The sequence below is a fragment of the Clavelina lepadiformis genome, chromosome 7, assembly GCF_947623445.1.
Source record: "Clavelina lepadiformis chromosome 7, kaClaLepa1.1, whole genome shotgun sequence".
NCBI classification, from domain to species: domain Eukaryota; kingdom Metazoa; phylum Chordata; class Ascidiacea; order Aplousobranchia; family Clavelinidae; genus Clavelina; species Clavelina lepadiformis.
In genome coordinates this window covers 8,798,986-8,826,710 of record NC_135246.1, presented here as the reverse complement: position 1 = coordinate 8,826,710, position 27,725 = coordinate 8,798,986, and the positions used below count along the sequence as shown (strand labels likewise).

At 35.2% G+C, this 27,725-nt stretch overlaps 2 protein-coding genes across 9 annotated transcripts; one reads left to right on the top strand and one right to left on the bottom strand.

The window, feature by feature from the left end:
- The first annotated feature begins 251 nt into the window (after nucleotides 1-251).
- On the top strand, nucleotides 252-3,414 carry LOC143465964 (uncharacterized). Its single transcript, XM_076964516.1, has 4 exons — nucleotides 252-1,124; nucleotides 1,651-1,795; nucleotides 2,680-2,774; nucleotides 2,974-3,414. The coding sequence occupies exons 1-4, from the start codon at nucleotides 873-875 to the stop codon at nucleotides 3,289-3,291; spliced, it is 810 nt and encodes a 269-aa protein (XP_076820631.1). The 5' UTR covers nucleotides 252-872; the 3' UTR covers nucleotides 3,292-3,414.
- Nucleotides 3,394-24,763, bottom strand: LOC143465962 (uncharacterized). Of its 8 annotated transcripts, XM_076964508.1 has the most exons (25): nucleotides 24,549-24,763; nucleotides 22,916-23,119; nucleotides 22,501-22,530; nucleotides 17,867-18,030; nucleotides 17,394-17,502; nucleotides 16,721-16,816; nucleotides 15,541-15,597; nucleotides 15,225-15,278; nucleotides 14,674-14,814; nucleotides 14,054-14,215; nucleotides 11,709-11,828; nucleotides 11,516-11,585; nucleotides 10,973-11,164; nucleotides 10,600-10,721; nucleotides 10,330-10,494; nucleotides 9,833-10,134; nucleotides 9,086-9,574; nucleotides 8,808-8,957; nucleotides 6,597-6,764; nucleotides 6,382-6,488; nucleotides 6,083-6,256; nucleotides 5,671-5,782; nucleotides 5,256-5,446; nucleotides 4,571-4,954; nucleotides 3,394-4,477 (listed from the first exon to the last, which is right to left on the bottom strand). In XM_076964508.1, exons 1-25 carry the CDS (start codon nucleotides 24,736-24,738, stop codon nucleotides 4,474-4,476), a joined length of 3,957 nt encoding a protein of 1,318 aa, XP_076820623.1. In that variant the 5' UTR covers nucleotides 24,739-24,763; the 3' UTR covers nucleotides 3,394-4,473. The 8 variants fall into 8 exon arrangements, 7 of the variants coding, with proteins under 7 accessions (XP_076820623.1, XP_076820627.1, XP_076820625.1 ...); XM_076964512.1 differs by lacking the exon at nucleotides 14,054-14,215; XM_076964510.1 differs by lacking the exon at nucleotides 15,541-15,597.
- Nucleotides 24,764-27,725: the final 2,962 nt, after the last annotated feature.

The following is a 27,725-nucleotide window of genomic DNA, read 5'->3' as shown; positions in this document are numbered from 1 at the left end:
TTGATGAAAAAATGATTATGTGAGTATACGGGTTACTTTGTTTTTAACTTAGACTGATGACCCACGGCAAATTAAGTAAATAGGTCTGCTTTTAGACCAATTTGCGTAAATTATTACAGCAAACATCGTTATACTCAACTCGTAGATTTGCAAAGGCACACAGGACAAAACCTCGATCGGTTTAGTTATTAAAACAAATATTTACTTAAACCACAAATCATATTATGTTGTTAGGCTACCAGATATTCACTCTAGGAAAGCCATTTATGTTTAGAAAGTAAAATAGGTATTGGCTTATTTTATTACGTGATAATAATACTGTTGAAATAGTTATTACTTTTTCTGCAAAGTTAACGCTTTTTTTTCTTTGCCCGACGGAGAAGTCAATAAGAATATGAACTTAAAGAACTGCTTTTGATTATTGAGGGTATCTTATCTTAATTTATCTGACTCTATTGTTGCGTGGGGTTAGAATACTAATACCTCTTGTCGGCTGAAAGATTTTTATTATATGTGCTGTACACTTTCTCACTATTACGAATAACCAAGAACATAAGTAATACTACTGCTTATAAGATGTCAATCGAGTTGCTATCACCATGGCTAGCTTAGATAACTCGTCTGTTGGTTTCGGTAAGTCACTCGGCTAAATCTCTTTGCTCGCTGGTAGAAGTGCGAGCTTATAAAACGAAAAATAAAAAACAGAAGATTGTTTGGCACTCTGAAGGTTAACTTTATTTATATTTTTCTACACGAGCTTTCGCAAGCATAAGCTTGCTTCTCCATGTGTACTGAAGAAGCTACTGTTAAAAAAGGCAAAATTTGCTTACGAGGTTTTTACACACAAGTATAGTGTTGCTGTACCACATAAGATGAAAGTAATTGTTGCCGGTATGCCCAAGACGGGCACGAAATCTATAATGCTTGCCCTTCAGAAACTTGGTATGAATACTTACGATTACATGGAATCGTACGAGTACTACAAGAAAGATTGGATAAGAATCTTTCAAGAAGGGGGTACTGTTGAAGATTTTCGGCGTATGTACCAGGGAGTGGATGCAGTTGCGGACTCTCCAGTTTGGTATTACTGGGAAGAATTATTAGAAGCTTTTCCTGAAACAAAGGTGAGCTTTGGACCAAATTTCCTGTCTTTATAAGTTTGCTTCTAGCTTCAATTGCCCTTGTAAAATAGTACCGTAAACAGGTAAACGTTTTGCTATAGATTGTATGTTATGACACTGGATCGAGTATTTATGCTTGGAAATGGTTCGGTCTTTGCAAGACTTAAACTAGAGGATGGTTTAATTCCTATCAACTTGGTTATCAAGCTTGTCTGTGCGTTTTTTGTTTGTTTTACTAATTTTTATCTCGCTTGAATTTGACACTGCTCACCGAAACCACAGAACACGAGCAAACGTCCTCAGTGCCCAAGGGTATTACAACGACAGTGTATAGCGAGAATAAAACCTGAATTAACCGTACTTGCTAGTCTGACGCACTATCGCATTTTACCACCGAACCGACATGTTTTAATGTTTTGCATGTACAACCCACCCTGGAGTTATTAAAACCCTGGCGATTTTAAACATTACTGCCATCCAAGTTCAGAAGTGTTTCTTAAGCTATATCTGCTAAAAATATGATTTGCAGATTGTGCTTTCAACTCGAGAAAGTGAAGACGTCTGGATGAAAAGTTTTAAGAATCAAGTGGAAAAGTTCAATAATCCCATTATGTCTCTTTTAGGTTATCTCTCTCCCAGCTATATGAAGTTTTTGAACTACTCAAAGATTCTAGGTAATTTATTTTTATGCAAATAAAAACGGCAATGTCTCGTTTTAATTTAATTATCCTCCTTTGTTAAATGCCTTCTTTTTAGGTTTTGTAATAAAAAATTTAATACGTTTTATGTTTATTTTATTAATTTTGTTTTTAAAGCTCACCTTGGTTTTGATAAAATTCCAATTCCGCTTATGGAAGCAACTAATAACCTCCAATACACTTATTGTTTATGGATTTAACTAATATGGGTTTAGTGGCCGTGCCAGTTGTTACCAGCAATCAGAGTCGTAACAACTCGCGTCAGTGACTCAACTCGATCACTTTTTTAAATACTCGATTTGAGTCGAGTCCCTAGCTATCTAAGAGATTACAAAAATTACTAGACTTGACTCGATTCAGGCCTTTTTGATTACCTTTCAGCATTAAAGTAAAATGAATCTCTATTCTTTGGTCTGAATAAATGAAAGTACAACTTAAAATGATTTTATTTGTCTAAGAATGCGTACGTAGTAGCGAAATGAAGCAAATTTTACCGCAATCATAAACGTTTGTGGTTGAAGGAAAGGGTGTTTTTGCTTTCTGTTTGGCTTGGTTTCGAATATTAATCGACTCGAGTCTTATTAACGACAAGACTCGACGTGATTCGAGTCACTTGTACAAAAAGACTCGACTCAAGTCTTAAAAGGTAAATAACTTGATTTGCGGCTGAAGTTTGATGACTTGGTACCAGCAATTATTACCTTAATTATTTTTGAGCACATTTTTAGCCTTGACACTTTTTCCCATTCACTGGCGCGTGTTAGTAACAACTGGCTTGATTTTTCACGCTGTTGACGAAAAATAAATGATTGATGATGATGACTTCAATCAATGCTGGTTAAATCTTTAGATATTTTTAGGCGTGAGTCTGTTTAGAACAGTTGGCAACTCTACCAAGATGAATGAATTATCATTAAGGATGATATACAGGAGACACATCAATTACATTATGCAGGTATTGCAACATGTCAGAAATTTACTTTTTTGTGAAAGAGTATGCTGCAAACAAAGAAATCAAGTTTTCCTGCAGGTTTACATAACATCTGATTGCATGTGTTCGAAAAAGATATGTAGGCTGCCTTTGATAACTCAAGAGCTTCATGGTTACAATAAAAACCTTGAAATTCCAAGCTAAAAATTTATGTAATATTTAGAAAGCACCGAAGGATAAGCTATTGGTATACAGCGCGAAAGAAGGTTGGGAGCCACTGTGCAATTTTCTTGATATTGATGTGCCCACCGAGCCATTTCCGCATAAGAACGTAAGAGGGAATATTTTCGAGGATATGATGGCTAACCATCCACTGATGATCCGCATGCAACATGAGATGTACATTTCCCTGGCAATTTTAACAGGCCTTTTGGCATTCGGATCATACAAAACACTAACCGTTGGACCGGGACAAATACTCACGTACTGGTGTGACTTTGGTAAAACTATTTTGAACAAAGTGATGAATATTTTACAGTAAGGACAAAGTATTTTTTCTTTATGCTTTGACTTTTACCGCAACCAATTGACCTATACGACACCTATAATGATGTAATATTACAAACAAAAATGACTAAAACAATCCAGTTTGCAACTCACGTAACTTCTATTGTGGGAACGTGTTTAAAAGCATTAAAAACTTCATAAGATAAAGAACAGCATTGGGCATTAAATTTCAGCAGAAACTGAAAGCAAAGTTCAGTAGGTGGAAGAATCATGAACAAAAATCGTAAATAATTAATTTGAAAAATGATCAAACTGGTATTTTAAATATATTAACCATTTCTTTTCTACATAGCAGTTTATTTTCAGCTATGTTACATCGAGATATGTAGAGGTTGGTATTGAAACTTCAGTTGGTATCACGTCAACAAACAAAGTATATATTTATGTATAAGGAATAACGTGAATAAGCAACAATATATAGAACAGATCTAATTGATTGTGGCCACCTCGTTTGGTTAGGTTGCGATACTTTAAATAACAATTTGAAATAACACCATGAAATATACAAAAGAAATTAGGGTTAATGTAGAAAATTGCAGCTAATAATAGCACACTGATGCAATTACAGCTACTGGGTGCAACGCAAAAATCAAACGGGGCCATTTTAGCTTAATGGCTTCTTTAGCGAGTATTTCCTTCTATGCATTGGGTAGAATTAAAATCACGCGGAAGGGCTTCAAGCGAATTGCATTCGACCACTAACTGCATAAAAAGAAATCGATTTAAACTAACTACACAACAACGCAAGAAAATGTTTTCGTAAATAAAGCGGGAAGCATAAACATGTTGGATTATTTGTTATTATTAAGTGAGCAAAATATGTAATATTAAATCCACATCTCAAGCACAGTACACTACTCTGTCGGCATATACTGCAAGCCACCGTATCATACAACCAAAGCTGAAACTTTTAATGCATAGCAAACTTCTAACTTTTTAAATTACGATCGGGATTCTGCGCGTGTCTGAGCGACAATTTGACAAGAAAAACACGACAAAGCAAGAAAAAGTGGATCGGTGCTGTTAAAAGTACTATACACAATACACATATTTGCATGGGCAAAATTCTGATCAGGATGTACATGGTAATGAGAAGGCAGCACCTTCGCGCAAATCAGAGGATGATGATTTTAACTTCCGTCACAGATCCAGTAAATTACCTGGAACAACGAAAAATTGGAATAGGTTGCTAACAGTAATTTAATACAGCTAATTGAATAGTGGATTCTTGTTGATATGAATATCATATGTACCTGTTTCGACGTTTTTTTTTTGAAGCATCTTCAAACGCATTATAATTATTATTGGGCACGTTCCCATTTTCAACATCCTGCTGCATGGTTGACGTTTTTATTGGGAGGGGATCAAGGGCGTTGTGCAAAGGTTCTCTCGAATTTCCCTGCGTAATGGGGGCAAAATGGTTTCCTCCATTAACCGCAGTCAAATCGTCCACGGAGCCGTTAACATTTTCCGCAAACGCCACAATAGGCTGACAGGGTACATGTGACTGGATATTGTTTGTAGATTTGCTCAGAGAAATTGTTTCAACATCATCGCTTGCTATGGAGTTGCTGGAAGATGATCCAGGCATTGGCCTCATGACGTCAGAGTTTGGCAGATGGAGCTCAGCAGATGATCTATGAATATTCGCATGAGAGTCAAGTCATACGTCATATAAATAAATGTTAGTATTCTTCTAAAGCTGTAAGCCGTATTCAAGCTATATTCCAGGCCAGTTGCCATTCACGTAAGGGTGGACGGCAACTTTGCATAAATAATTTGCAAACTGCACACAGAATCAAGTGGGGTGCTTAAAACAAGTAATCTCCATTGCTATCACTTCATTAAGCGATACATAAAATGGATAGAAACGTATTCTGAAACTGAGAGCAACAATTTCCACGGAAAACGAGTTATTAACCAGCTTTGTTTGCTCACCTCCTATTGGTCGACCCTTGCACAGTTACAGGTGAAGATACTCTATCAGGCGTGACGGAGTTATAGGGCGAACGTCCACCAGAAGGTGTGACGTTACCGGACGACAATTCGCCACTCGTAGATGGGTTAGCTGCCGTGTTGGTCGGGGAATCCCCTCCGCCCCTCGTTCTTCGCATGATCATTTCCAAACGCTGTAATAATTGCTGTAACGTTACAAATCTGAAGCACAAAGTAAGCAAAGAGCGCGTTAAACCTGCTGTAAATTTTAATTCTCATTTTGTTGTTATTTTGTTATTAAGTGGGTTACTTAATATTTTAATGCTAACGTTTTTAATAGTTCTGACTATACTTCGAACAAAAAAGTTTTTCGTTAGGGTTGTTGCATAGGTCTGTTGAAGGTGTCTATCTTCCATACCTTTTTTCTCGCCATTCTCTCCTCATCTTTCTTCTGAGCAGCAAGCTCGCGCTCTCGCCGAATCTTCTCTGCGTCTTCACGAGCTTTTTGTTCAAGTTTCTCACGTTGTAACCTGACCATTGTATTAACCAATCGTTTGAAAGTTATGCACGCGTGCACAACAAAAAACAACTTTCTTCAGCCAGAGATAAATAGATGTAAAAATTTGATTACCAATAACACTTGAAAACTAATACATGCAAATGCAATGAAACTCCAGCAACTCAAATTACAAAATACTCATTTTCTGGATCGATTACTTACATTTTACTGTGCTATGTTTAACATACAAACCGATATTATGATGATTTGGTGAGAACAGTTTTAACCGGCTAAATGGGGGATCTTGCCAAATGGATGATTAACAATTTACCTCAAGTATTCCTCATGTTTTCGAGCAGCTTCCTCCGCCTCTTGTTTCCGTTTATTTTCAATTTCTTGCTGTCTGATCTTCTCTTCTTCCATCATCTTCTCTTGCTCAAGTCGGGCTTCTTCAGCCATCTGACGAGCAGCTTCTTCTCTTTGTTGTTGCTCTTCGGCTTCTCTCCTGATATAAATCGTTAATTTAAATCTTATTGAAATTAAAAAAAAGGAATTTTGGAAGCTAAAAATATATTAAATGCTTTGTTTGTCATTGATTATGCTCAGACGTGAGCGTTGCCGAATAATGACCTCATTCGTTCTTGTCTCTCCTGCTCTTCTCTTTCCCTTTTTTCTTTCATTTCTCTCCTTTTTGCAGCAATCGCATCTTTATAAGCTTGTTCTTCAGGAGACAGTTTCTATAGTATCGTGAGTAAGGCAGAAAGTTAAAATCTTACTTTTATAGCAAAGACCAAAGTAGTTTCATGAACCTTTGTGATTGATTACTGTTAAAAACAACGCATTACTTTTTGCTTCTTCAGAGTTTCAACAGGAGCACCAGTCGGGACGTTGATTTCATTCTTTATGTCACTCTTTTTTTCAGGGGATGCTTCAGTATTCTTTTCAGCTTGATCTTGTTGTTTTGGTTCAACAAATGGAATTTCCGACGCTTCAGGTGTCGTGGCAGAGATTGTCTGTTGAGAAAGTATATTCACAGAAAGTTTCAAACTTGCAATAAACAGCCATGTGATGAAAAACAACTTAAAATATGTGTAGAAAAAATTTTTATTTTCAAAATAAAAAACTGGAAACAAAACTCTATCAGTCCTGAAGCCTCGCAAAGGATAAGCTTAGGTACTGTATTAACGCAACAACCGGAGATGGACAACGCTCGTTTAAAAAGAGCGGCGCTTACGATCATGCTCGCCAAAGAAACATCGAGCACTGCTTCCAATCATGTTCTTTAATAAAAAATTGAGCAAGCTTTTGCTAATCGCACTCACAAAAAAGAAATGAGAGTGCTTAAGTTCATTACGTTAAAAGCTATTTTTATCTTTTCTGGATATTTCCAAAAAACAATTGCATTTGCATGTTGTAATGCAGAAATTGTTTCCTTTTGTTAGTTGTCATCATAATGTTAAAAAAGTTTTAAATGTCCATAGGCAGCGCAAGCAGTTTACTTGCTGACACTGTAGTTAATCGGCCCACGTCCAGGACGTATTATTTGAATTATTTGATTTTTATTGGAATTTATTTTTATATTATTTCTATTGTTATTTATCTTATTGGAACATGGACATCAAGTATTTAAACAATTGTTTTACATACGTGTTTACATATACGATGTCTATGTATTGGAACTATTTAATTTTCATAGCTTAGCCTGCAACGTAATAATATCAGCTTAAAAAGCGGATTTAAATCTTTTCATCTTATTGTCTGTTGTCATTGTTTCTTGTGGCCACTTGAAAAGAAAACATTCTATTGACAATGTGCTCTACGATCTAGTCTTTCTATAGTCTATACTCTATACAGGGGTGGCCAGACCTGCTTCATGCTCGAGCCGCATATAACAAATTCCAGTTTTAAAAGAGCCACAACACAAACACAATAAAAAACACGAATTTATTCACTCATAACGAAGTGTAGCTATTGATAAACATTAGTGCTGCGTGGTGATACTGTGAGTCTCCACCTGGGCTTCACCAACTCTTTTTGCAATTATTAGTATAACCGTAACCAAGACTTAAAACTAGGTCAGCCCTGACGTACAGCTTCAATCTGACAGTTTACTTAACTACAGTGTACAAGTTAGCACACTTCTGTAGAATAATGTACTTTTTGGAGTGTAATTTGATTATTACTAACGATGAGTCCATTGTTACTACATGTGATAGAACGCACTGTTTCATAATCTGATCAAACAACTCGTCTAGACCGGGAAAATGCATGTCTAATTCAACAATGGTAATTCATTAAAGAGCCGCAATCAAAGGCTCAAAGAGCCGCAGTTTGGCCACCCCTGCTCTATAGTCTATAGTCCAGGGGTGGTCAAACTGCGGCTCTCGAGCCGCATGCGGCTCTTTAATGAATTAGCATTGTTGAATTAGACATGCATTTTCCCGGTCTAGAAGAGTTGTTTGATCAGATTATGAAACAGTGCGTTCTATCAAACGTAGAAACAATGGACTCATTGTTAGTAATAATCAAATTACACTCCAAAAAGTACATTATTCTACAGAAGTGTGCGAACTTGTACACTGTAGTTAAGTAAACTGTCAGATTGAATCTGTATGTCAGGGCTGACCTAGTTTTAAGTCTTGGTTACTGTTATACTAATAATTGCAACAAGAGTTAGTTGGTGAAGCCCAGGTGGAGACTCACAGTATCACCACACAGCACTAGTGGTTATCAATAGCTACACTTCGTTGTGAGTGAACAAATTCGTGTTTTTTATTGTGTTTGTGTTGTGGCTCTTTTAGAACTGGAATTTGTTATATGCGGCTCGAGCATGAAGCAGGTCTGGCCACCCCTGCTATAGTCTTTCTCCTAAGTAAACAAGCGCGCGGAAAACCGAAAAAATGAGAGCGCACGTGCAAATGCACTCAATTTCCTGCAAATGAGAATTGCTTACACGACCGCTCGTAAAAACGACCACGCTCGTGCCCTGCTCTGGATAAAACAAGACAGCAATTATAAAAATGTCTTGTTTATAGCAAAGTACCAGCAGTACGTACCTCATTGGCGTTCACAACTGGAGAATCAAACTGCTCATGTTTCACTTCAACAGTTTCTTCATCTGAAACTTTGAAACTTTCATCTGAAGTTTCCGGTCTTATCTTAGTTTCTGCAGGATTTGTAACTTCTTCGTTTGCAGTCTCTGCCTCCTGAAAAAGAGCATGAGACTAAATTCTACGAACTACTATGTAACATGCATACCACATATTTAATAACAGTAGTTTGAAAAACAACACAAAAATGACTTGTACTGTCACACTAAACATCTATTATTTACCTTTTCTGCGGTTTCATCGTTATCCACAAGATAAACTTCAGGGTTTGGATTTTCTTCTTTGCCCACTTCCAGGAATTCTTCCCTCAGCTCTTGCTTGGCTTCAATGATCACTTTTTCACTGATCTCTGATGCTTTCACTTCAGTCATTTGCTCAAAATCCTGATCCTCAACCAGACTTGCATAATGTACTGGTCTCTCCAACCCAACATTATCTTCAGCGTTTTCAGTGTCTTTTGATAAATCACTTGATGTCTCAATATTTTCAATATCATGTTCTTTAGTGCTAGATGCACTTTTTGAGTTTACTTCACTATCTTGCGTGGATGAAAGTGCGAAATTTATTTCATCCTGTAAGTTCAAATCAAGATCAATTTCCTTATTTTGATCATTGAACTTGTTTTCAGTAACTTCCACTTTTTGCATAGTTTTTTCTATGATGTCAACTTCCAAGGTTGATGATAAATGTTGCTCAGGTTCCTCTTGTTTGGCCTAAACAAAAAATTAAATTTTATTCGCGTCTATTAATGAAATCGCTCTCTATCAAAATTTTATAATTCTTTACACATGAAGAAAATCAATACCATAACAAAGGTTTTAGTCACTATCCAACCTCAGCAGTCAGTACATCTGCATTTAGAAATTAGTTAACCGTATAAAAGTAAAAGAAACCCTTACATATGCTTAGAATAGCTTAGCAGATCTGAAACGAAGAAAATACTTTTTAAAGCAGAATTTGTGATATCTAACCTTGTTTTCATAAGTTAGTTCAACAATCGGCATTCCATTTGTTGTGTGTACTTCATCAATACTATTTGGTGTGTCTTGTTTATCAGACTGATCCTTACTGTTTGTTTCAATTTCCACAACTTGAGTCAATTTATCTTCATCATGTGATTGAACAGTAATAGTGACGTTCATTTCTTCGCTAGAGGTGACAATCACACCATCACTAGCACCAACGTCAACAATTTCAACGGTTGCTGATGGTTTCTCTTTATTCGTCTCAACATGATGTTTTTCTTCATTTCTTTTCACTTCAATTAATTTAACTGAATGCAAACAATTTTAAAAAGATGTTACAATGAAAATTGAATGCAAAAAAGAACAAAAATTGCAAGCCATTTACAATCTAATTTTCAAGCACACTAAAATTGATAATTTTTCTCTACCTCACATGATAATAATTAGCATATCAAATACGATACTTAACCCCAAATTACTATGTTTATTACCAGATTGTGTACCTGATTTGTTTGGTTTGCTTTCGACCTTCTTTTCTTTAGAGGTTTTGGTTTGATTTTTCTTTTTGTCACCTGACTTGGCTGTTTCTGATTTCAAACTAGAAGCTGGGCTTGGTCTTAGACTTGGCTTTATTGGTGGTGGTGTTGACTTGTTTAATTGCTGATGATCTACAGATGAAGATATTGTTTAATGATATTAAACACGTAGGAAAACACTGAAGTTTTTTAATTATAAAAAATATATATAGACCGAGGAAAAAATGTCTATTGTACTTCTAATAGAAGTGTTTCTACTGATTGAAACAGGTGATGGAGATGAACGTCTGGCAGGTGATGGTCTTCTTTTTGGAGTCTCTTTTGATTCTGGAGTGCGATTTGTAGCAGGAGACAGTGGCCTTTGAGATAAAAAAACATTGTTTTTTTTTAATGAATTTATGTTTTAAAGAAAAAAATAGCATACGACAGAAATCAAGAAAATTGTTTTCAAGCTAGATGATAAAACTTTACTTGATCGTTTTCAGAAGAGTTTTTTCAAACAGTTATTGATGTACAAAATACCAGCCTTGAGCCTTTACTTGAATTTGAACAAAACAATTAAAATTGTTGATATTATATAATTTTAAATCATAATGACACTGCGACTAACTTTAGCTTAGGTGAATCCCCAGCAGCCTTGGGAGAACGTTTACTACTAGCCAGGGCTGGTGAAGGTGCACGTTGACTGGGCCGCGTTTTGTTTAAAGATGGGGAGGGTGCTCGTGCAGTTCTTGGCTTACTTTTACGTTCATTCAGCCCACGCGGTGATGAATATGTTGATGAAGTGCTGCTTGTGTCAGACCTGTCAGAATTAGATTGGGACTATGACTAAGACTAATCAAAACTAATTGAGACTATGCCATTAACAGGCCTATACTTGTATTGAAAAAAGAGAGAAGTTTGTAGTGTAATTGTGTCCTTAACACATTGATCACCATTAGCAATTAGAACCAAGATGAAAAAATAAACGTCAAAATGAAAAAACGAAACTATTTTGCAGTTTTATTGAGGACAGTTCAAAACTATTTCAAGTTCTAGTCCTGTTCTGGTTGCAAGTGAAATCGTTGTTGTTTCTATTGGACACTGAGAATAAGCAATTTGCACGTAAAATATCAAATGTCTATTTAGGTCAATTCTATTTTCTCAAATTCACCTCACTGATGATGGACGACCTGTAGTAGGATATTTTCTGTCTGAACTGCGGCTACGTAGAGGTCCACTAGCTAAAAGCAAAAAGTTTATTTCATTTAAGTAATCAAAATCAAACAACCTGCTTTCAACAACAGGTCACTAAAGTAAACATGTACAAAATGCAGAATAAAACAAACAACATACAAGCCACTTACAGCTCAAAGACAGATGTGAGTCGTTACTGTCATGTTTGATAGATCTGGCAGTAGATGCTTTGGTTGGAGCTAGTAGGCGAGAATTCATAAAATTAGGTTCTGTTAAATGAGACACATCACCTAAAATGCAACACCAGAAAATGTTTAAGGCAAAAATGACTATTTTATTTACTTGTCAACAAAAGCTGAGACAACATTAAAATTTGGCACTTAATTTAGAGAACATAAATGCATAATTTAGCCAATATAAAACAAAAAACCTGTATCATTCAACATAATTCTATCACAATTGTCTTCTGTGTTTCTATAATTAAATGAGCGCAATAATGCAACAGCATTTTTAGGTGCAACTAACCATTTATTATTTGGCAAGTTTACACAACAATAATATGTTTAAATCTCAATTTGAAAAATATAGATTCAGAAACCCATCAAACGAATCTTATTCTGGGATGTCAACCTTTCAGTTATAGAAACAAAATTGTATGAATTTTCACATCCATTGCATTCAAAAAAATTGACAATATTATACATTTATAGCATTTTAACAATAGCAAACTGAAAACCAAATCTTATATGATGTAGATAGGCTATCAAACAGCCAAGTCAGGGGAGAATGTTGCATCATTGCATCATTATGACACTGTACGGTCAATGTGTGGAAAGTTTGTGAGTATCAAGTTGATAACTTTAATACTTTTGTATTTTATGCCAGGATACTACATAATTTTTAAATAAAACTACCAAAAGCTAACTTCCACTAGATTATAACTTAAAAAATGCCAAAACAAACCTACAATGGCACTACAAAGCATATGAACAAACCTATAAAACTATGTACTGTAGGGTACTTAACAGTAATTGCGCTAAGTTACATAATCCCAAAACCAGAAAGCAATCTAAAGATATTGCCTTTAACACCGAAAACAATAACATATGGCAATGAACCACTACATGCTGTGCCATGTGTGTGAAGTCACACTAACAAGCTCAATGGGTATTTTTAGTTAAGTTACTTTAATAGGATACCATAGCCAAGCAATAACAATAACTCAAAAAATATGAAATGTTTTGCCTGGAATATCAGTGACCATCAAAACACAGCAGTTCATTTATATCACAAAATAAAAGCAGATAACTAACCCCCAAGATTGTGCAGGCAAACCAAAAAATTATAAACTATCACAGTGCATTAACTCCAAGCTCCAACCATAAATTACACATCGAAAACGCTGGCAGAAACATGCAATTGAAAAGTTCACTCTTGGTTCTGCTGTGTGTTAACTGGAATTAGATTTTGTTTGGAAATAATTTTCGTTAAAACATGCCAACCATTGTGTGATAAATTTATTGTGCTCAACTGATGTTTAAAACAGGCAAACAAAAAGTGAAAACAACTTAGAAGATACCAAATTGTGTGAATTGTAGTAATGCTGTGACGGTTTGAATGGTGAAATAAACACTGTATAGTGCAGGGGTCGGCAACCTGCTGCTCCGGAGCCGCATGCGGCTCTTTCATCCTTCTGATGCGGCTTTTATTAATTTTATTGCTACAGTAGAAACAAACAGAAGAACACTCGCATCTTTATCTCACTGAGCACATTATAGTAATCACATTAATTAAATCCCATTAATTAAATCTTACTGAATTAACTGCTTTTATAAATGCGAGACATGACAGTTTTGTTACAGAGTGTCGTTTTCGTTTTATTGTGAAAATAGTTTTGCGGCTCCCAGTGATTTTTATTTTGTGGAATATCGGTTAAAATGTCTCTTTAAGTGCAAAAGGTTGCCGACCCCTGGTATAGTGTATACATCAATAATAATATAAACATTTACAAAGACAGATTAACATAACTACCAATATGCATAAAACATATCATGCATCTTAAGTTGGAGTTAGTTGTGCAAGCCTTTTAAGCTTAGAACACATATTACAACTAAATGTATTCAAAATATGGCATATGCATCATGTTTCTAAAGGGACTTGAAGAGAATTTCAAGGAAGACAAAAGGTTTTTAATGTGCAGAATGTGGATAACAATGGAAAAGTTTTTGTTGATTCCTAAGTACTACGATGACCATGAATATGACCAATGATCAACAACATGTACTTCTACGCTTATCTATCATGCTGTTTTGTATCTCTCCTATGCATTAGCATTGAGCTCGAGATTGTAAGTAAAACTGACACCATCTCTATTTCTGCAATCAATTGTAATGACAAGGATGCAGATGCAAACTAAAATGTGCATGCTATTGTTGAACTGGAATCCCATGCAATAAATGTCGATGCTTCTCTAATGTGCTGGGATTTACAGATCCAGCTTTACACAGCAACAGACCTTTCTTTGATTGGCGGCTTAAGCCTGGCGAACGACCTCTTGATGTGGTAGCTGCATTTGCTTCCATAGTCTTCGCAGGTTTTGTGCGAGTTGCCACAGAATCATTACTTGACTTGTGAGTTTTGGATTTGATGTCCACAGACCTGGCTCGCCTAGGCTGCACTGGACATTTTATGCGGAAAAGGAACTTGCATGAAAAACATGCTATATATGTACTATATACACTTTAGTAGGCATGCAGTGAATATGTTAAGAAGTACACAATGGGGACCTGAAATGCTTCTTTAAACCACGGGGTGCCATGCAAACACATCTCTAGCAAAATATGTCAGTAATCCAGACATTAACTTGTTAACTTTACACATTCTCCATGTTACGATAGTTGACAATTCTAAGTTACTTTATGATAGCCAATGGTTGAGATTCTGACTGAAAGTACTTTAGCTATAAATGCACCCATTTAAAGTTTATATTATATATCCAGTTCTGTTGCTTTCGCTTAGCTTGCAATATTTAAACAAAATAGTAGTAATAATGACCAACCAGTAGTCGATATACAATCATGTTAATACAATTAGTAAACCTATGATGATATCAAACGAATTGATGGAAAGTTTTACCATTATTTTTGCTTGTGTTATGTGGTGGGGATTCATATGACCTTAAAGCAGATGCAAATGCCATGTGTTGTGTGCTCATCACCAGAGGGCTTTTAGAAAATTTACTATCAATGGTTGAGCTCCTGTTGGTAGCTGGGGAACCTTTAACAATAAATATTAATATATACAAATTTTGTAATAAATTCATTTAACTTGTACTTCGTCAAAGAATGGTTTGCATACGAATTGAACACAGTTTAAATTCAAACACTGTGTTACAAAATAATTCACTAAATCAAATAAATAATCAAAAGCAATATAAGCTGTTTAGTACAACAACTACTGTACAAGCATCAAATCAATTTTTACCAAATTCAAATGCAAAACTATCACTAATCAACATACATGACAAACATTTTAAGGATCACATTGGTTTTTCTATCGATAAATGTTAACACTATGTTTCTAACTGTAATACATAAAATTATGTGCATAATATTATGTGTAATACATAAAATTATGTATAATATATTAGAGTATGTTCAACTATGGGTATTTGCACAACTACAAACCAGAGGCTGAAGTTCCAATAGCAGAGTTTAGCTGTGTATCACCTTTACCCTCCCCTAAATCACAGAAAAGCCACATCACAATACAAGCGCTTTAGCTATAAAATGTCTCAAAATGCTCACATCCTTTTAAAGATAAGCTTTTTTTAAGAAACTAAATTAAAGTAGTGCAAAATTTTTTTATCTTTTTTTCAAAACAATGTGATAAATGAAGTTTGACGAAGAAAAATTTTTGCAGATAGATTAATTACTGTCCCTTAAATATTAAATAAAGCTGTGAACATTAATTTGATGTTAATGCACATGCAATAGCACTCACCATGCCTCAAATAAACTGAACTAAACTCCATTGACAACGGCCGAGACTTTTGAGCATCTGTTAGTAACAATCATGCAAAAATATTATGAGAAATAACTTCATGCAAAAAAGGAGCTCATGTAAAAACGTAAGCAGTAAAGCGGTCTTCAGATGTAGAAATGACAAGAAGTGAACAACAAGCAAAGTAGTTCCATATCTTTTGAAAAAACACTAACTAGGTGCAATATAAAAGTGATAACCATTGTATTTAATTTAGTGGTTCCCAAAGTGCGCAATAAAGTTAACAATTAAAGGAAATTTTCTATCAGGTTCTAAAGTTATGTATACAAACTACACTAAAAATACATTGCTGTAACCACCAATGAGCATTTTTTCGATTATAGCAGAATAAAAAGTTTTGAAGACGAAATTGGTGATTTTGTATTGTAACGATTTGCATGCCAAAATTTGGGATTAGAAGCTCCCAGTTGGATTATAATATAACGCAAGTATCATGGAACGTAATGATAACAAAAAACTCCAAATTGACAAATTTTCAAGCGTAGCAGAGAATCAACGAAATGAAAGTTTTTTAGATTATGTCATGATTATATTTTGTTGTCACAAATACTGATGCATGTGACAAATTCCATAAAATTTTAAATGTTCTTTTTGAATTTTTATTGATGAAATGAAAACATTTAAAGGGTTTTAAAAACGATTTTAACATAAGTTTTTAAAGCGCTATATATAATATTTAACAATACGAGTTTGGGAACCATTGGTTTAATTTGACTGCAATATAAAGTGGTGTTTTGAAAACAGAATAAGCTATTGGGTGACTTTCATTATTGAGTCAAAAATAAACTTTGTAGCCATTGTTACACCACAGAAGTCACAAAGTACTACACAACAAATTTTAATTAAAGGGATAGAATATAAGCTACTGATGCGTGTTTTCATTTCTCAATTATCATACATATGTACTTCTAGTTTCAAGCAAGCTAGCTTGGACCGTTTTATGCATTTACTGCAAGATAGAACAGTAATCTCATTTTTTCTATGTTCAATATGATGTAATAAAAAGCAAATTAGAATATGATTGGTGAAGTTTCAAGCTAACTTCGCTATGATGCCAAATTTGAATCATTCAACTGATCTTGAATAGAAATCTATAGCATTGTTAAAATGTCCTTATTACCATTGGACGGAGTTCGCTTTGTCACACGTGTTGAATCGGAGTATGAAAATGATGATGATATATCGAACTGGCCGCCCGAACCTGATCCAGCATAGCCTTGTAAAAATGTAAAGTAACATGCACAGAAATCAATAAGAGGTCATTAGTGTTGAAAAATTGTTATCAGAAAGCTGTGTCTGCAATCTGCATGCACCTACACAACAATTTACGCAATGTATCTGCGTCAAAACTGACTAACAAACTAACATCAAGTACTTTTAAAACAAGAAAATGAGTAATACTAGTATTAGTACCAATGACTTCCAGAGTTTCAGTTATTATATACAACAACCTTTCATGTACCATTATTGCAAACCAGAAACATATTTATGTTGCAACCATAGTTTACAAGCGAAGTGTTATTAACATGTCCTGCATTGGTAATTTCTGACCTGATATTCCCAAGATAAGTTTTTTTTTGGGGAAAGGAGTTTATAAGAGAGCAAACTTAAACATCAGTTGGAAGGTTTAGAGTACATTTCACTGAACTATAGATTTATATAGTAAAGAAATACTCTCTCTGCCATGTTAGTCTCACAAAATATTAGCACATTAATACTGCAAAAAAATGTGGGATACAGCAAAAAAATGAACCAGGAAAAAACATATCATGTTGCTTCAAAGCTTTCAATACCTGCACCCCAAGACCATCGTTTTGTTCTATCGGCTGATGCATTGCGTTTTTGTCTCAATACAACTTGTGCCTGCTGATCTGTACGAGCTACAATCGCCTCAGCATGTTTCTGAAGAAGAAAAACACTGATATACTTCCACATACCAGCATAGTTATTTTCATAAGAATACAAACACCTAAGTACTACTATTAAAAATCAACCTCATCACATTCAAACTCAATTACATGTCATTAATTGGTTTTTAAATTCAAGTAAATTTTTTCTTTTACAGAATTCTATAAAATTAAAATATTCAAGGGAGTCTGTTCCTTACCACTGAACAATAACAACTCACTGCTTTGTTAAAATGATTAAAAATGAAAAAGAAAACATTACTTCAATAGGAATACAGTATTCGTGTATCAATTAATTAATTAATTATCATAGGAATATTATGGAATGTATCACAAGAATTTCAAACATATCATCCTACTTTGTCTTCCATAAGCTGCTTATTTTTTCTTTCTTCAACTTCCTTCCTTCTATGACCTTCTTTATCTTTATTCTCTTCCATTTTAAGTCTCTTCTCTTCTTGGCTTTGTTCCCATTTTGCTTGTGAAGCCTCTGCCAGTGCGCGACGTTGACTAGCCTTATCATCTGTTTAAGCATATTGTACAGTATATCAAAAATGCATTACTGATTATTTTTGACAGATACACTGTCATGCAATCATAGCAGACCTACTATGTGTAACATGATGCAAGCATGCTTTATGTACTTTTGAAGTAAAGGAGTTATCATATTATAGGTCACTGTGCATGGTATGTGTCCTGTAACAAACTACATTCAAAAAATGCATGAATGGAAGGTTATAACATACAGTATGGTAATTCATGCATCAGAGCATGACAAAACTTAAAAAAAAACTACGTTAAAGTGTATATATATAGATATAAAAAATCTCTGGTTATAATGGTATCAAAATCATTATCTTCAGACTGAGAAAAATTGGACATAAGCTTTCGAAAAAATCGTAAAAATTGTGACCAAATCCAAAAATGGACTTATTTTTGGGCCAACCATGTCATGCTGTTTTAGTTTTCGAGGAAGATAATAAGTTCGATTGTGAAAACATGCACATTAAACAGAGCAGACATTTGGTTAAAACATTCTCTTCACAATACAAGTATTATATGTAAATACTGTATTAGAAATATATAATTGCCATGATAATACTAATCAACGAATAAAACATGTTCCAAAAGTGTATTTTAAAAACACAAGAAAATGAACAATAGGGGACCAAATAACTGTATATTTCACTTTATATCAGAAAGTCTTTTTAATAAGATACCAAATCAAGTGGGTTAGATAAAACTAACTCCAGGATAGCTGGAAAGAACAATGTATATATCATCCTAATTAAATTGTGTAACTCACTGTATCTAAAAATCAACTTTTTATGAGAATAACCATAAACAAAATAAACAATGTACAATCTGTCTTATGTATTACACTGGTCAACAAAAATTTTGTTGCATTTCTACCAACACTTGTTCTTACCTATTTTGGGGGCGCTGAATCCGAATCTGACCTTAGTTTTTTTCTGCAAGGTCTAGTTTTTTTGCAAATTGAGATTTTTAATTTTATCCTTACTAAATTCTAATTTTCTGAAAAATTACTTGATTTGTCAAATGACGTTCTTGCTTATAGTCGAATAACCAACCTCAAAACAAAAATAAGTTCCCAGAAATCATTGTGTTACCACTAGAAATTGTATTTCCAGACAATTAGGCACCAAATTTTTGAAAAAATGTAATAAAGAACATTTTTGCTGGTAAAATACATGCAATAAGTGAGTTTTTTTTTGCAAAATGACATTGAAAAGAATGATGGCAACCTACAGTATTAACTCAAAGCTATCGATGACAAGATGTAAAAAATTGAATTACTCTACAACCCCGGAAAAAATTTCCTCTTATAACTTCTGCGTTTGTGCGCTTTTTGAGGACAGTCACGTTTGATGCCCCAACAATAATCCGCCAACATATGTCGATCCCACCGACCTTGGTAGCGTTCTTCCACTGTCATGAGATCCTGGTGGAAACGCTCTCCTTGTTCATCACTGACAGCTCCAAGGTTTTCAGGGAATTTGTCCAGGTGGCTGTACAGGAAATGTACTTTTATGCTCATGTTGCATCCTAAATCACGAAACCCTGAGAGCATCTTGGATACAAGTGTTTCATAGTTTGGGGCCTTTCTGTTGCCAAGGAAGTTTTTTATTACATCTACAAAAGATAGCCATGCAGCTTTCTCCTTGACATTCATTTTCTGAATGAAGTTTTTGTCACGAATAAGTGTACGTATCTGTGGTCCATCAAACACTCCTGCTTTAATTTTATCATATGACAAAGCAGGGAAAGTATGAAGAAGATGATGAAAGGATTCATTGTCAGGATTTAGAGCTTTAACAAACTGTTTCATGAGACCTAGTTTGATGTGCAGGGGCGGAAAAACAATTTTGTCTCTGCTTACGATTGGGTTGTGTGTTACATTAGGCATGCCAGCTTGAAATGTTTCAAGTAAGGGCCACTCCTTCTGTGTCCAATGTTTTTCACGTGCTCTGCTGTCCCACATGCATAGATAACATGGAAATTTAGTGTATCGTCTTTGCTGACCTAGCAGAAAACTAACCATTTTGAGGTCAACACAAATGATCCAGTTGTGCTCATGATATCTGAGCAAATCCATAACAATTCTGATGTCATCATGCCGTTCCTTCAAGACAGTGGAGTGACCAACTGGAACAGCTCCATAACCATTTCCATTGTGTAAAAGGACACACTTGAGGCTGCGCTTGGAACTGTCCAAAAACAATCGCCATTCTCCTGGATCATACGAGGAGATACCCAGTTGTTCGAGAAGACCAGGTATATCGTTGCAGTATACCAGCTTATTTTCCTCTGAAAAATAGGGAAGAAAGAGTTCTTCTCTTTTTCGAAAAAAGGATACCTTTACAGATTGATCTAGAACCTGTTTTTCCTTGAGTCTGGAGGCTAAGAGCTCAGCTGCTTGCTTGGGCAAATCTAAATCACGTACTAAGTCATTCAGTTCTGATTGATTAAACTGCTGAACAGCTACTCTGGTTTCACAAGAAGAGTGTTCAGATTCTGTATCTGTTCTTTTATACTCCATTTCCATAACCTCTTCCCTTTCCGATTCAGTTTCCTCATCTTCAGAAAATGTAAAACCACTAAAGACTGGAGGAGGGAATCTATCAGAGTGCGGAACAGGTCGTATAGCTGATGGTATACTTGGATAAGAAAGCATTTGTCGGCTCTTCCTGCCAACACCTTTTATATTTACCATGCAAAAGTAGCAGTCAGTCGTGTGATCTTGGGGTTCACGCCACACCATTGGAATGCCAAAAGGCAGACTCTTCCGCTTTCCTTTTGTCCAATCTCTGAGCATTTCTTCGCAGTTATGGCACACAATATGTGGAGACCATCTCTTATCTTGATCACCAAGATGGATGCCAAAGTAAGCTCTGTAGGCACGCTTCACAAACGATGTTATATTTCGTCTTTGACGAGGAAGCGTGTACACACCACAGATATAACAAAATGAATCAGGTTTATTTTTGCATTTACGTCTACTAGAAGAAGCCATGACCAAATCTGAAAAATATATGTGCTTAACTGTGGAACAGAGGTTTACCACATACAACCAAAAAAAATAAAAAACCATGGTTCTAATTAAGGCTACCTGCAGACGAGTGTAAAATAGAGCTTATAGCCTATCCTACAGCATCTATCCGCAATACCTCACTATTATCAAAATGCCTAACTTCTTCAAACGCCCTTAAACAGCAGTAGGCTACAACTTAAAAGAGCTGAAAGATTCTATCTGAAATGTACCATATGCAATAATGTACCATAATGTACGTTGTCTGTATGTACCATACAGACAACGCAAACTAAATATGCGCCAGAAACGAAAAAATTTAAATTGTCGATTGCATGAAAACTAGAGCATGCATAAAGAAACTGATTGCAGATTTGAAATCAGCATCCCAAAATTGTGTAGAATCAGTTAAAAAATCTCATGCAACAAAAAAAAAAAAAAAATTGTTGAGCAGTGAATTATTAATTATACAGTCTGGATCATAGACACTTGCCATAGGGGCCTGAGATGTCAGTATAAAAAGGCTTTCAATTTCTTTCAAGAAAAGACACCGAAATTTTTAAAGTTACCAAGGGATATTTCAGTGGTGGTATCATGATTATTTTAAGATTAATAGCAATCCTTGGTGATATGCCACTAGAGCTGGGTAACTGCTATTTTAAAAAGTCATTTGAAAACTTAGCCTACAGTCAGGCTGTTATCTTTGACTTTAGTGTGGTGAGGTGTAAAAAATGACAGTTAAATTCTTGCATTTGACATGTAAAGAGTCTATTTTAAACATGGTCACTAACTCAATTCTAATTTGTAAGATTTTGCTAACTCAACCCAAATATATTTCAGAAGTAGGTGCCTATGTTGTGGATCCACAATGGTGGCAATTCATATTTTTGATCTCTAATTTCCAACAAATTGTTTGCGCTAGCTACATTTGACAAGGTAATTACCAGCACCAAAAAGACAGCTGCAACCTAGTGCTAAATTATCGTTATTTTCCAATTTCACTACATTAACTATAATTCACAAAAAATGTTTCTGGAATAAAGTTGGTTGATTTGGAGTTCCTTTAGTGAATTTGATATATGAGCTTTTTTCATACTGAGCTTTTTAGTCTAAAATCCAACTAACTACTTAGATTTCTTACAAACATACCTAGTTAACTGTTTTCATTGGTTAAAGATTTTAAAACTTAGCCCAAGACAATCCATGCAATTCATTTATCAATAATGAGCATCATTTGAAGCTTACTTACTTCATATGCATGAAAACAAGGAAAAAGTTACACATCGAAGATAAATAGCATTCAGCAGTATCAACAACTCAGAAGGTATCGATAGATCATACATGTTACAAAATTTAAAGCATGCTTTATGGAAATATACTCTATATAGAAAACAGTGGGGTAATGAGCTGAAAACAGCATTGTTATTAGGTGTGAATACAAACCTATTTCTCCATAACGCAGGAGAATACTTCCTAAAAATATATTAAAAAGTTAAAGTTTACAAGATGAAAATTTTTTTGCCTTATTAATCTTTTCCATATTTAATACTGTATATAAATTATACTTAAGAAATAAAACCTTTAGCACTTCAGATACTACAAGATGAAATGCAACAGCAACAAATACAATACGCTGCAGTCTTGCAGATGACAAAAGTCGCTAAGTAAGCCAAAACTTGTAAGTGATCACTACAAAACACATCATTCATAGTTTTGAGCATTATCTGTTAAACAACCAAAATATCACAAAGTATTCTATGACTGGCGAGTCAAATTTAACAACCCTTCAATGGGTATGCATAAAATATGTATTTGCTAGTAAAAGGTGGCAAGACAAAAACTTGACTTATAATCTTACCATGCATTTGCTGTTGTTGTAACCGTCTTTCACGAACAGAAGCTATTCTTTCATCGACAGATGTCTTCGGTTTCTGAACTTTAGATGCATCTAAAACTGGCTGAGCGTATGGTGCACGGAGACTAACAAGGGATGTACCTGAGTACAAGGAAAAGGATTTGCTTGGTGCTGATGGTGAAGATGTCAATGGAGAATTTACAACACCTGCGAAGTATAAATGCAGGTTTAAAATAATGATGTGAGGATAAATCAAATGTATGAGTACCTTAATTAGGCTAAATAAAAAACTGCGTCATTGTAATATAAACACTTTGTTGTGGTAGTTTGTTTGTACATAATAAAACTGATTCAAATATTGTAATTGGCCTATCTCTTTGGCCACTTAACTTTGCAGTAACTTTGCATTTTAGTAGGTGTCTCGGTGCCATGGCAAACCGAATTTTGAATTCGGCAACCAACATTGCGCTGAATGGATGCCTAATGGGCACCCATTGTTTTTTTAGTGATTGGTCTTTACTGCCCAATGAGGTTACCCATGTGACTGATGTCTGGATAGTGGCATTGCTACAGGTGTAATCTGTGTCATACTATGCAATACGAGGTTGTATTAAGAGATGTATTTGCAGGAAATGGAATTTTTGGACCTAAAAAAACAGCATGGTTGTTTGTGTCTGTTGGCAGATTAAGCTTAATTTGCCAGAGTTCAGCATCCAACCTTTTCTAGGGATACCCATTTTTACAGAGCCAGGATGCCAAAAGGCATCTATTAAAAACAGTTAAGGGTATTTACTGCTTTGCTTAATAAAAACAAGCAGACAGATCACCAACAAAATCAAGAGAAATAAATCTAAATCAACCATAACCTAAAATCCTTTGATATAGGCTGTTAATCCCCGACTTCCACATTTCTGTTTGCAAAAACTGGCACCCACAACCACGAGTGCAGTCAGCAGTTCTGAGTACAAAACAAATGTTTTGCTTTGCCTGTATAGACTCACTATTAACATGATCTCATTACACATTTAAAACATAGCTACAGGCACATCACAAATACAATAATTTTCTTCATACTTAGCAGACAAACAGCTATTATGGCATATTTTATATGCTTCAATTTCCCAGTTAGTTAAAAATGATTGACATTAACACATCAAATCACAAATCACTTAGAATATTAAAGCCAAAAAATGCTTAAGATAAAAAACAGGTGATGATATGATGCTGCCTTTCCTCTGCGCTCAGCTGGTTATGATTCCCAAAGGGCAACCACTTAATTCAACATGTGCATCAATAAAGCTCATGCAATGTCTACCCATAACTTTCAGCTTGTACTTAAATGTCTAGCTGCAGACATTGAAGCCAAGTACCAGACTACTGACTAACAATATACTACTGTAATAGTTTTCAGTAAAAGTTTTAACATAGTACCAAGTTACAAAAGCATGCAACAATCAAATTTCAATATTCCTGTTACAACAGAGCTTTAACATTTACGAATATCTATTCATATATGTACATGTCCTTCACAAAACATAAAATTGGCTTTAGCAGTATATATTGATATTTATTCTACTCACTAAACAATACTATTTGTTTTCCTTCAAATTTGGTATTTTCAGTGCTAGTTAATTACCATTTTTGTTTTCCTTGTTCACTTCCTTGTGAAGAGCATAAGGTGATTGAGATGAACCTTTCGCATTAACATTTGAAAGTGTACGATCAATTAATGAATCCGGTCGATTGTTGTTGTTTGCAGGAGACTGAGATACATGTGTTTGATTTTCAATAGAGATATTACCTTCTAATATATTAGATAAATTCATTATTACACACCAAGTCAACTCATTACTTTCTATATAAAAAGAAAAAGGCTTGAAATATAATTTATTAGCTTATATGGCATTTAAGAACTTCTGTATTGAGCTGGAAAATCATAAGAGTGGCCAGCCATGATGCACTGCATACAAATACAATAAATTACAAAATGACTCTGTCGCCGCTTTGCTTTACATGGCTTTTAATATTTTTGTTGTGTGATGTTTTTCGTTTGTCGCTCCCACAATTTCAGTGTTTTTGCTGTGACTCTGTTTTCAAACAGTGGTCATTCATTCTGTCACAGATTATTATAATGACAAGCACACATGCTGCTTTCAGTTTAGTTTTATGTTAATTGCTGCTTAAGTTAAACTGAGTTACAACGCCTTTTGCTATATAGGTATATGACTATTTGGTATAAAAAGGTTTTACTATATAGATTTAGTTATTACCAGTAAATATCAATGTTATTTCTCTTGGGCACGTTTTAAGCCTTTTTGACTTTGTCACTTTTTCCTGTTCATTGGTGCTTGTTAGTAACAACTGGCTTGATTTTTCGTCCTCACCCCGAACAAGAAGTTTAGTGTAATCACTTAGTTACCAGCTAAGTTATATGAGTTTAGGTATTAGTTTCAGTTGTGCAAAAATGCCTATATACAGATATAGGCTACCAGCATATAAAAGCATAATTAATCAGTGCTGTTTTCAAAAAACATCTAAACCTTTTGTTAATTGCTTATGGGACTTCCAAGCAATTCAATAAATGGACAAACAAATCTTTTGTTAAAAGTTCCATCCTATAATTGTTCAGCATTACAATAGCATAAAGTTCAAAGCCAGATTAGTTTTTTTTGTAGAAGGCTAAACTTTTCTTATTGTCCTGAGCCATATATGCCATCTTAGGCACCTGCTTAACAGCTAAAACAGATTTTGTTACATGAAACTAATATCTGATGGACGTTTTAGTATGGCACACATACTGACAGGTCACAACCACATAACTGCAAGTCCAATGGACTGGTAAAAATAGGCTAACTGTGGTACCAGACTGCAGAGTTGGGCATAGCCTAAGCACACTCATAATCTATATCGCTTTTAATTAACTTCAGTGGCGCAACTTAGGTGTGTAATTTTGCACTTAATGACTTAAAGAGAATTTCTGTGCACTCAATTTTCGGGTCTTTTATACAAGTGCACAACCAGATGATGTAATAATTTGTGTAGGTAGGGTCTAGTATACAAAGGCATCCTATGGTTGTGCACTTGTATAATAGACCCAGCTTTTATTTGGAAAAGTGGGTCACGTCAACACATTTTCTCAGAAAAAATTCACATCAGTCGTTCAGTTTCTAGTCTGTTATCTCTATCACAGCCGGACTACAGAGTATTTCCGTTTTCAGCAAGATCTTGGGTGTGCCAAGCAACCAAAAATGACAAGTGCATGTGCGCAGAAATGCTGGGGTGCACGCTTAGGTACGTAATTACACAATAAAGTACACAGTTTGATGTATTCCATCTTTAAATCAATTGAAAATTGGGGTCTAGTGCACAAGTGCACTTCAACCAGATGACGCACAATGTGAGTCGCTGGGGTCTAGTATTAAAAGGCATCCTGTGGTTGTGCAATTGTATACTAGACACCAAAATCTGTGTACAGATGGCTTAATTTTTGCCCTAATGGATTTAAAAAGTGACCGAGTGAAGGGATGACTAGCCAACCAACATTATTAATGCAAACTTTTTGCGTGTGACAGATATTAGGCCTATATAGGATATACAGTGCTAAATCTAAGCATCACATCACAAATCTACAAGCTTTATACCAAAAACGAAAGGTTTATTGTTCAAAATAGTTAACAAAAGGCAGTTTTAAGCATAAAACAGTGGGTCTAGTGCACAACCAGATGACGCCACAATTTGAGTAGTTGGGGTCTAGTATGCAAAGGCATCCTGTGGTTGTGCACTTGCATACTAGATCCGATTTGCCTTAGTGCTCAGTGGTGACAACGACAGCCAACAGGCCATGGTACTACGGCCATAAAAGGTGACGGTAAAAAGATAACTTCAACTGAAGAAAATATAGCCTGAAATCAGCCTGACATGTCAAAACAACGTGCCTCGCGTCAGTGCAACGACCAAACCCGTAAGGCTTGCTGTAGCTTAATAGCTCAGTAGGCCTAGTGCAGCACTGTATTTTCTAGCGCAGCTAACATGCATATACCACAGTAATTGCTATAGCACACGGTATTAGCGCCACTAACGGACTCTCAAGGTATAATTATTTATAAGGATGAAATGCGAATCCTATCTACCTATAATGTGAACTACCTGTGATATACTCGTTATCAAGTAAATTGTATCGACCGAGTAATTGATTTTTATTCTGCTGGGGAAAAAGCGGCTTACCACAGCGCTAATGCGAGCGATGCTAAGAAAGGCTTTACTTCATCTTGCGCTAGAGTAGACGATAGCCAATTGAGGTGTTAAGCTAATGTAAGGTTAAACTATAAACAGTTGCGGCGTTATATTAAACTATACTGACTAGCGAGAGAAAAGTATTAGTTTATCAGCAAGAATGATTGCCATTTGACTACCAGTAAAGTATAGCCATTAGCCCATTATGTAATGGGAGTATAGACTGAAGTACCGGTACTCTCGTTGCGGCAAAGAAAATGATCTTAAAATGGTAAGGGTGGTTTAGAAAGACAAGTGGATATAGCGTGTCCGAGATCACGTGTAGCTTTCACAACCAAATCATAAAAGGTCGCCAGATAAGCGGAGGTAAACATCGGACAGCAATTGATGAGTACGCTTGTAGCTTGTCTATTTACGACGCAATTAGCAAAGAGAGCGCGATTGGCCGTAGTGGAACTCTGTACCTAAGCAGAACTCTGTCAAAAGCTGTAAGAGGCAATATTATTGATTAAATTATTGAATGCTTGACAACGCGATTGATGTTGTTAGCCTTCATCTTGTTTACCTAGTTGGCATAAAT

Excerpts from the sequence above, each read along its gene's own strand:
- LOC143465964 (XM_076964516.1), top strand. The coding sequence starts at position 873 with ATGAAAGTAATTGTTGCCGGTATGCCCAAGACGGGCACGAAATCTATA. Across the intron at positions 1,125-1,650 it reads AAGCTTTTCCTGAAACAAAG|ATTGTGCTTTCAACTCGAGA; the intron begins GTGAGCTTTGGA and ends TATGATTTGCAG. Across the intron at positions 1,796-2,679 it reads GAACTACTCAAAGATTCTAG|GCGTGAGTCTGTTTAGAACA; the intron begins GTAATTTATTTT and ends AGATATTTTTAG.
- LOC143465962 (XM_076964508.1), bottom strand. The coding sequence starts at position 24,738 with ATGAATTTATCTAATATATTAGAAGGTAATATCTCTATTGAAAATCAA. Across the intron at positions 22,531-22,915 it reads ACAACAACAGCAAATGCATG|GAAGTATTCTCCTGCGTTAT; the intron begins GTAAGATTATAA and ends ATATATTTTTAG. Across the intron at positions 14,815-15,224 it reads TATTGGAACTTCAGCCTCTG|GTTCCCCAGCTACCAACAGG; the intron begins GTTTGTAGTTGT and ends TTATTGTTAAAG.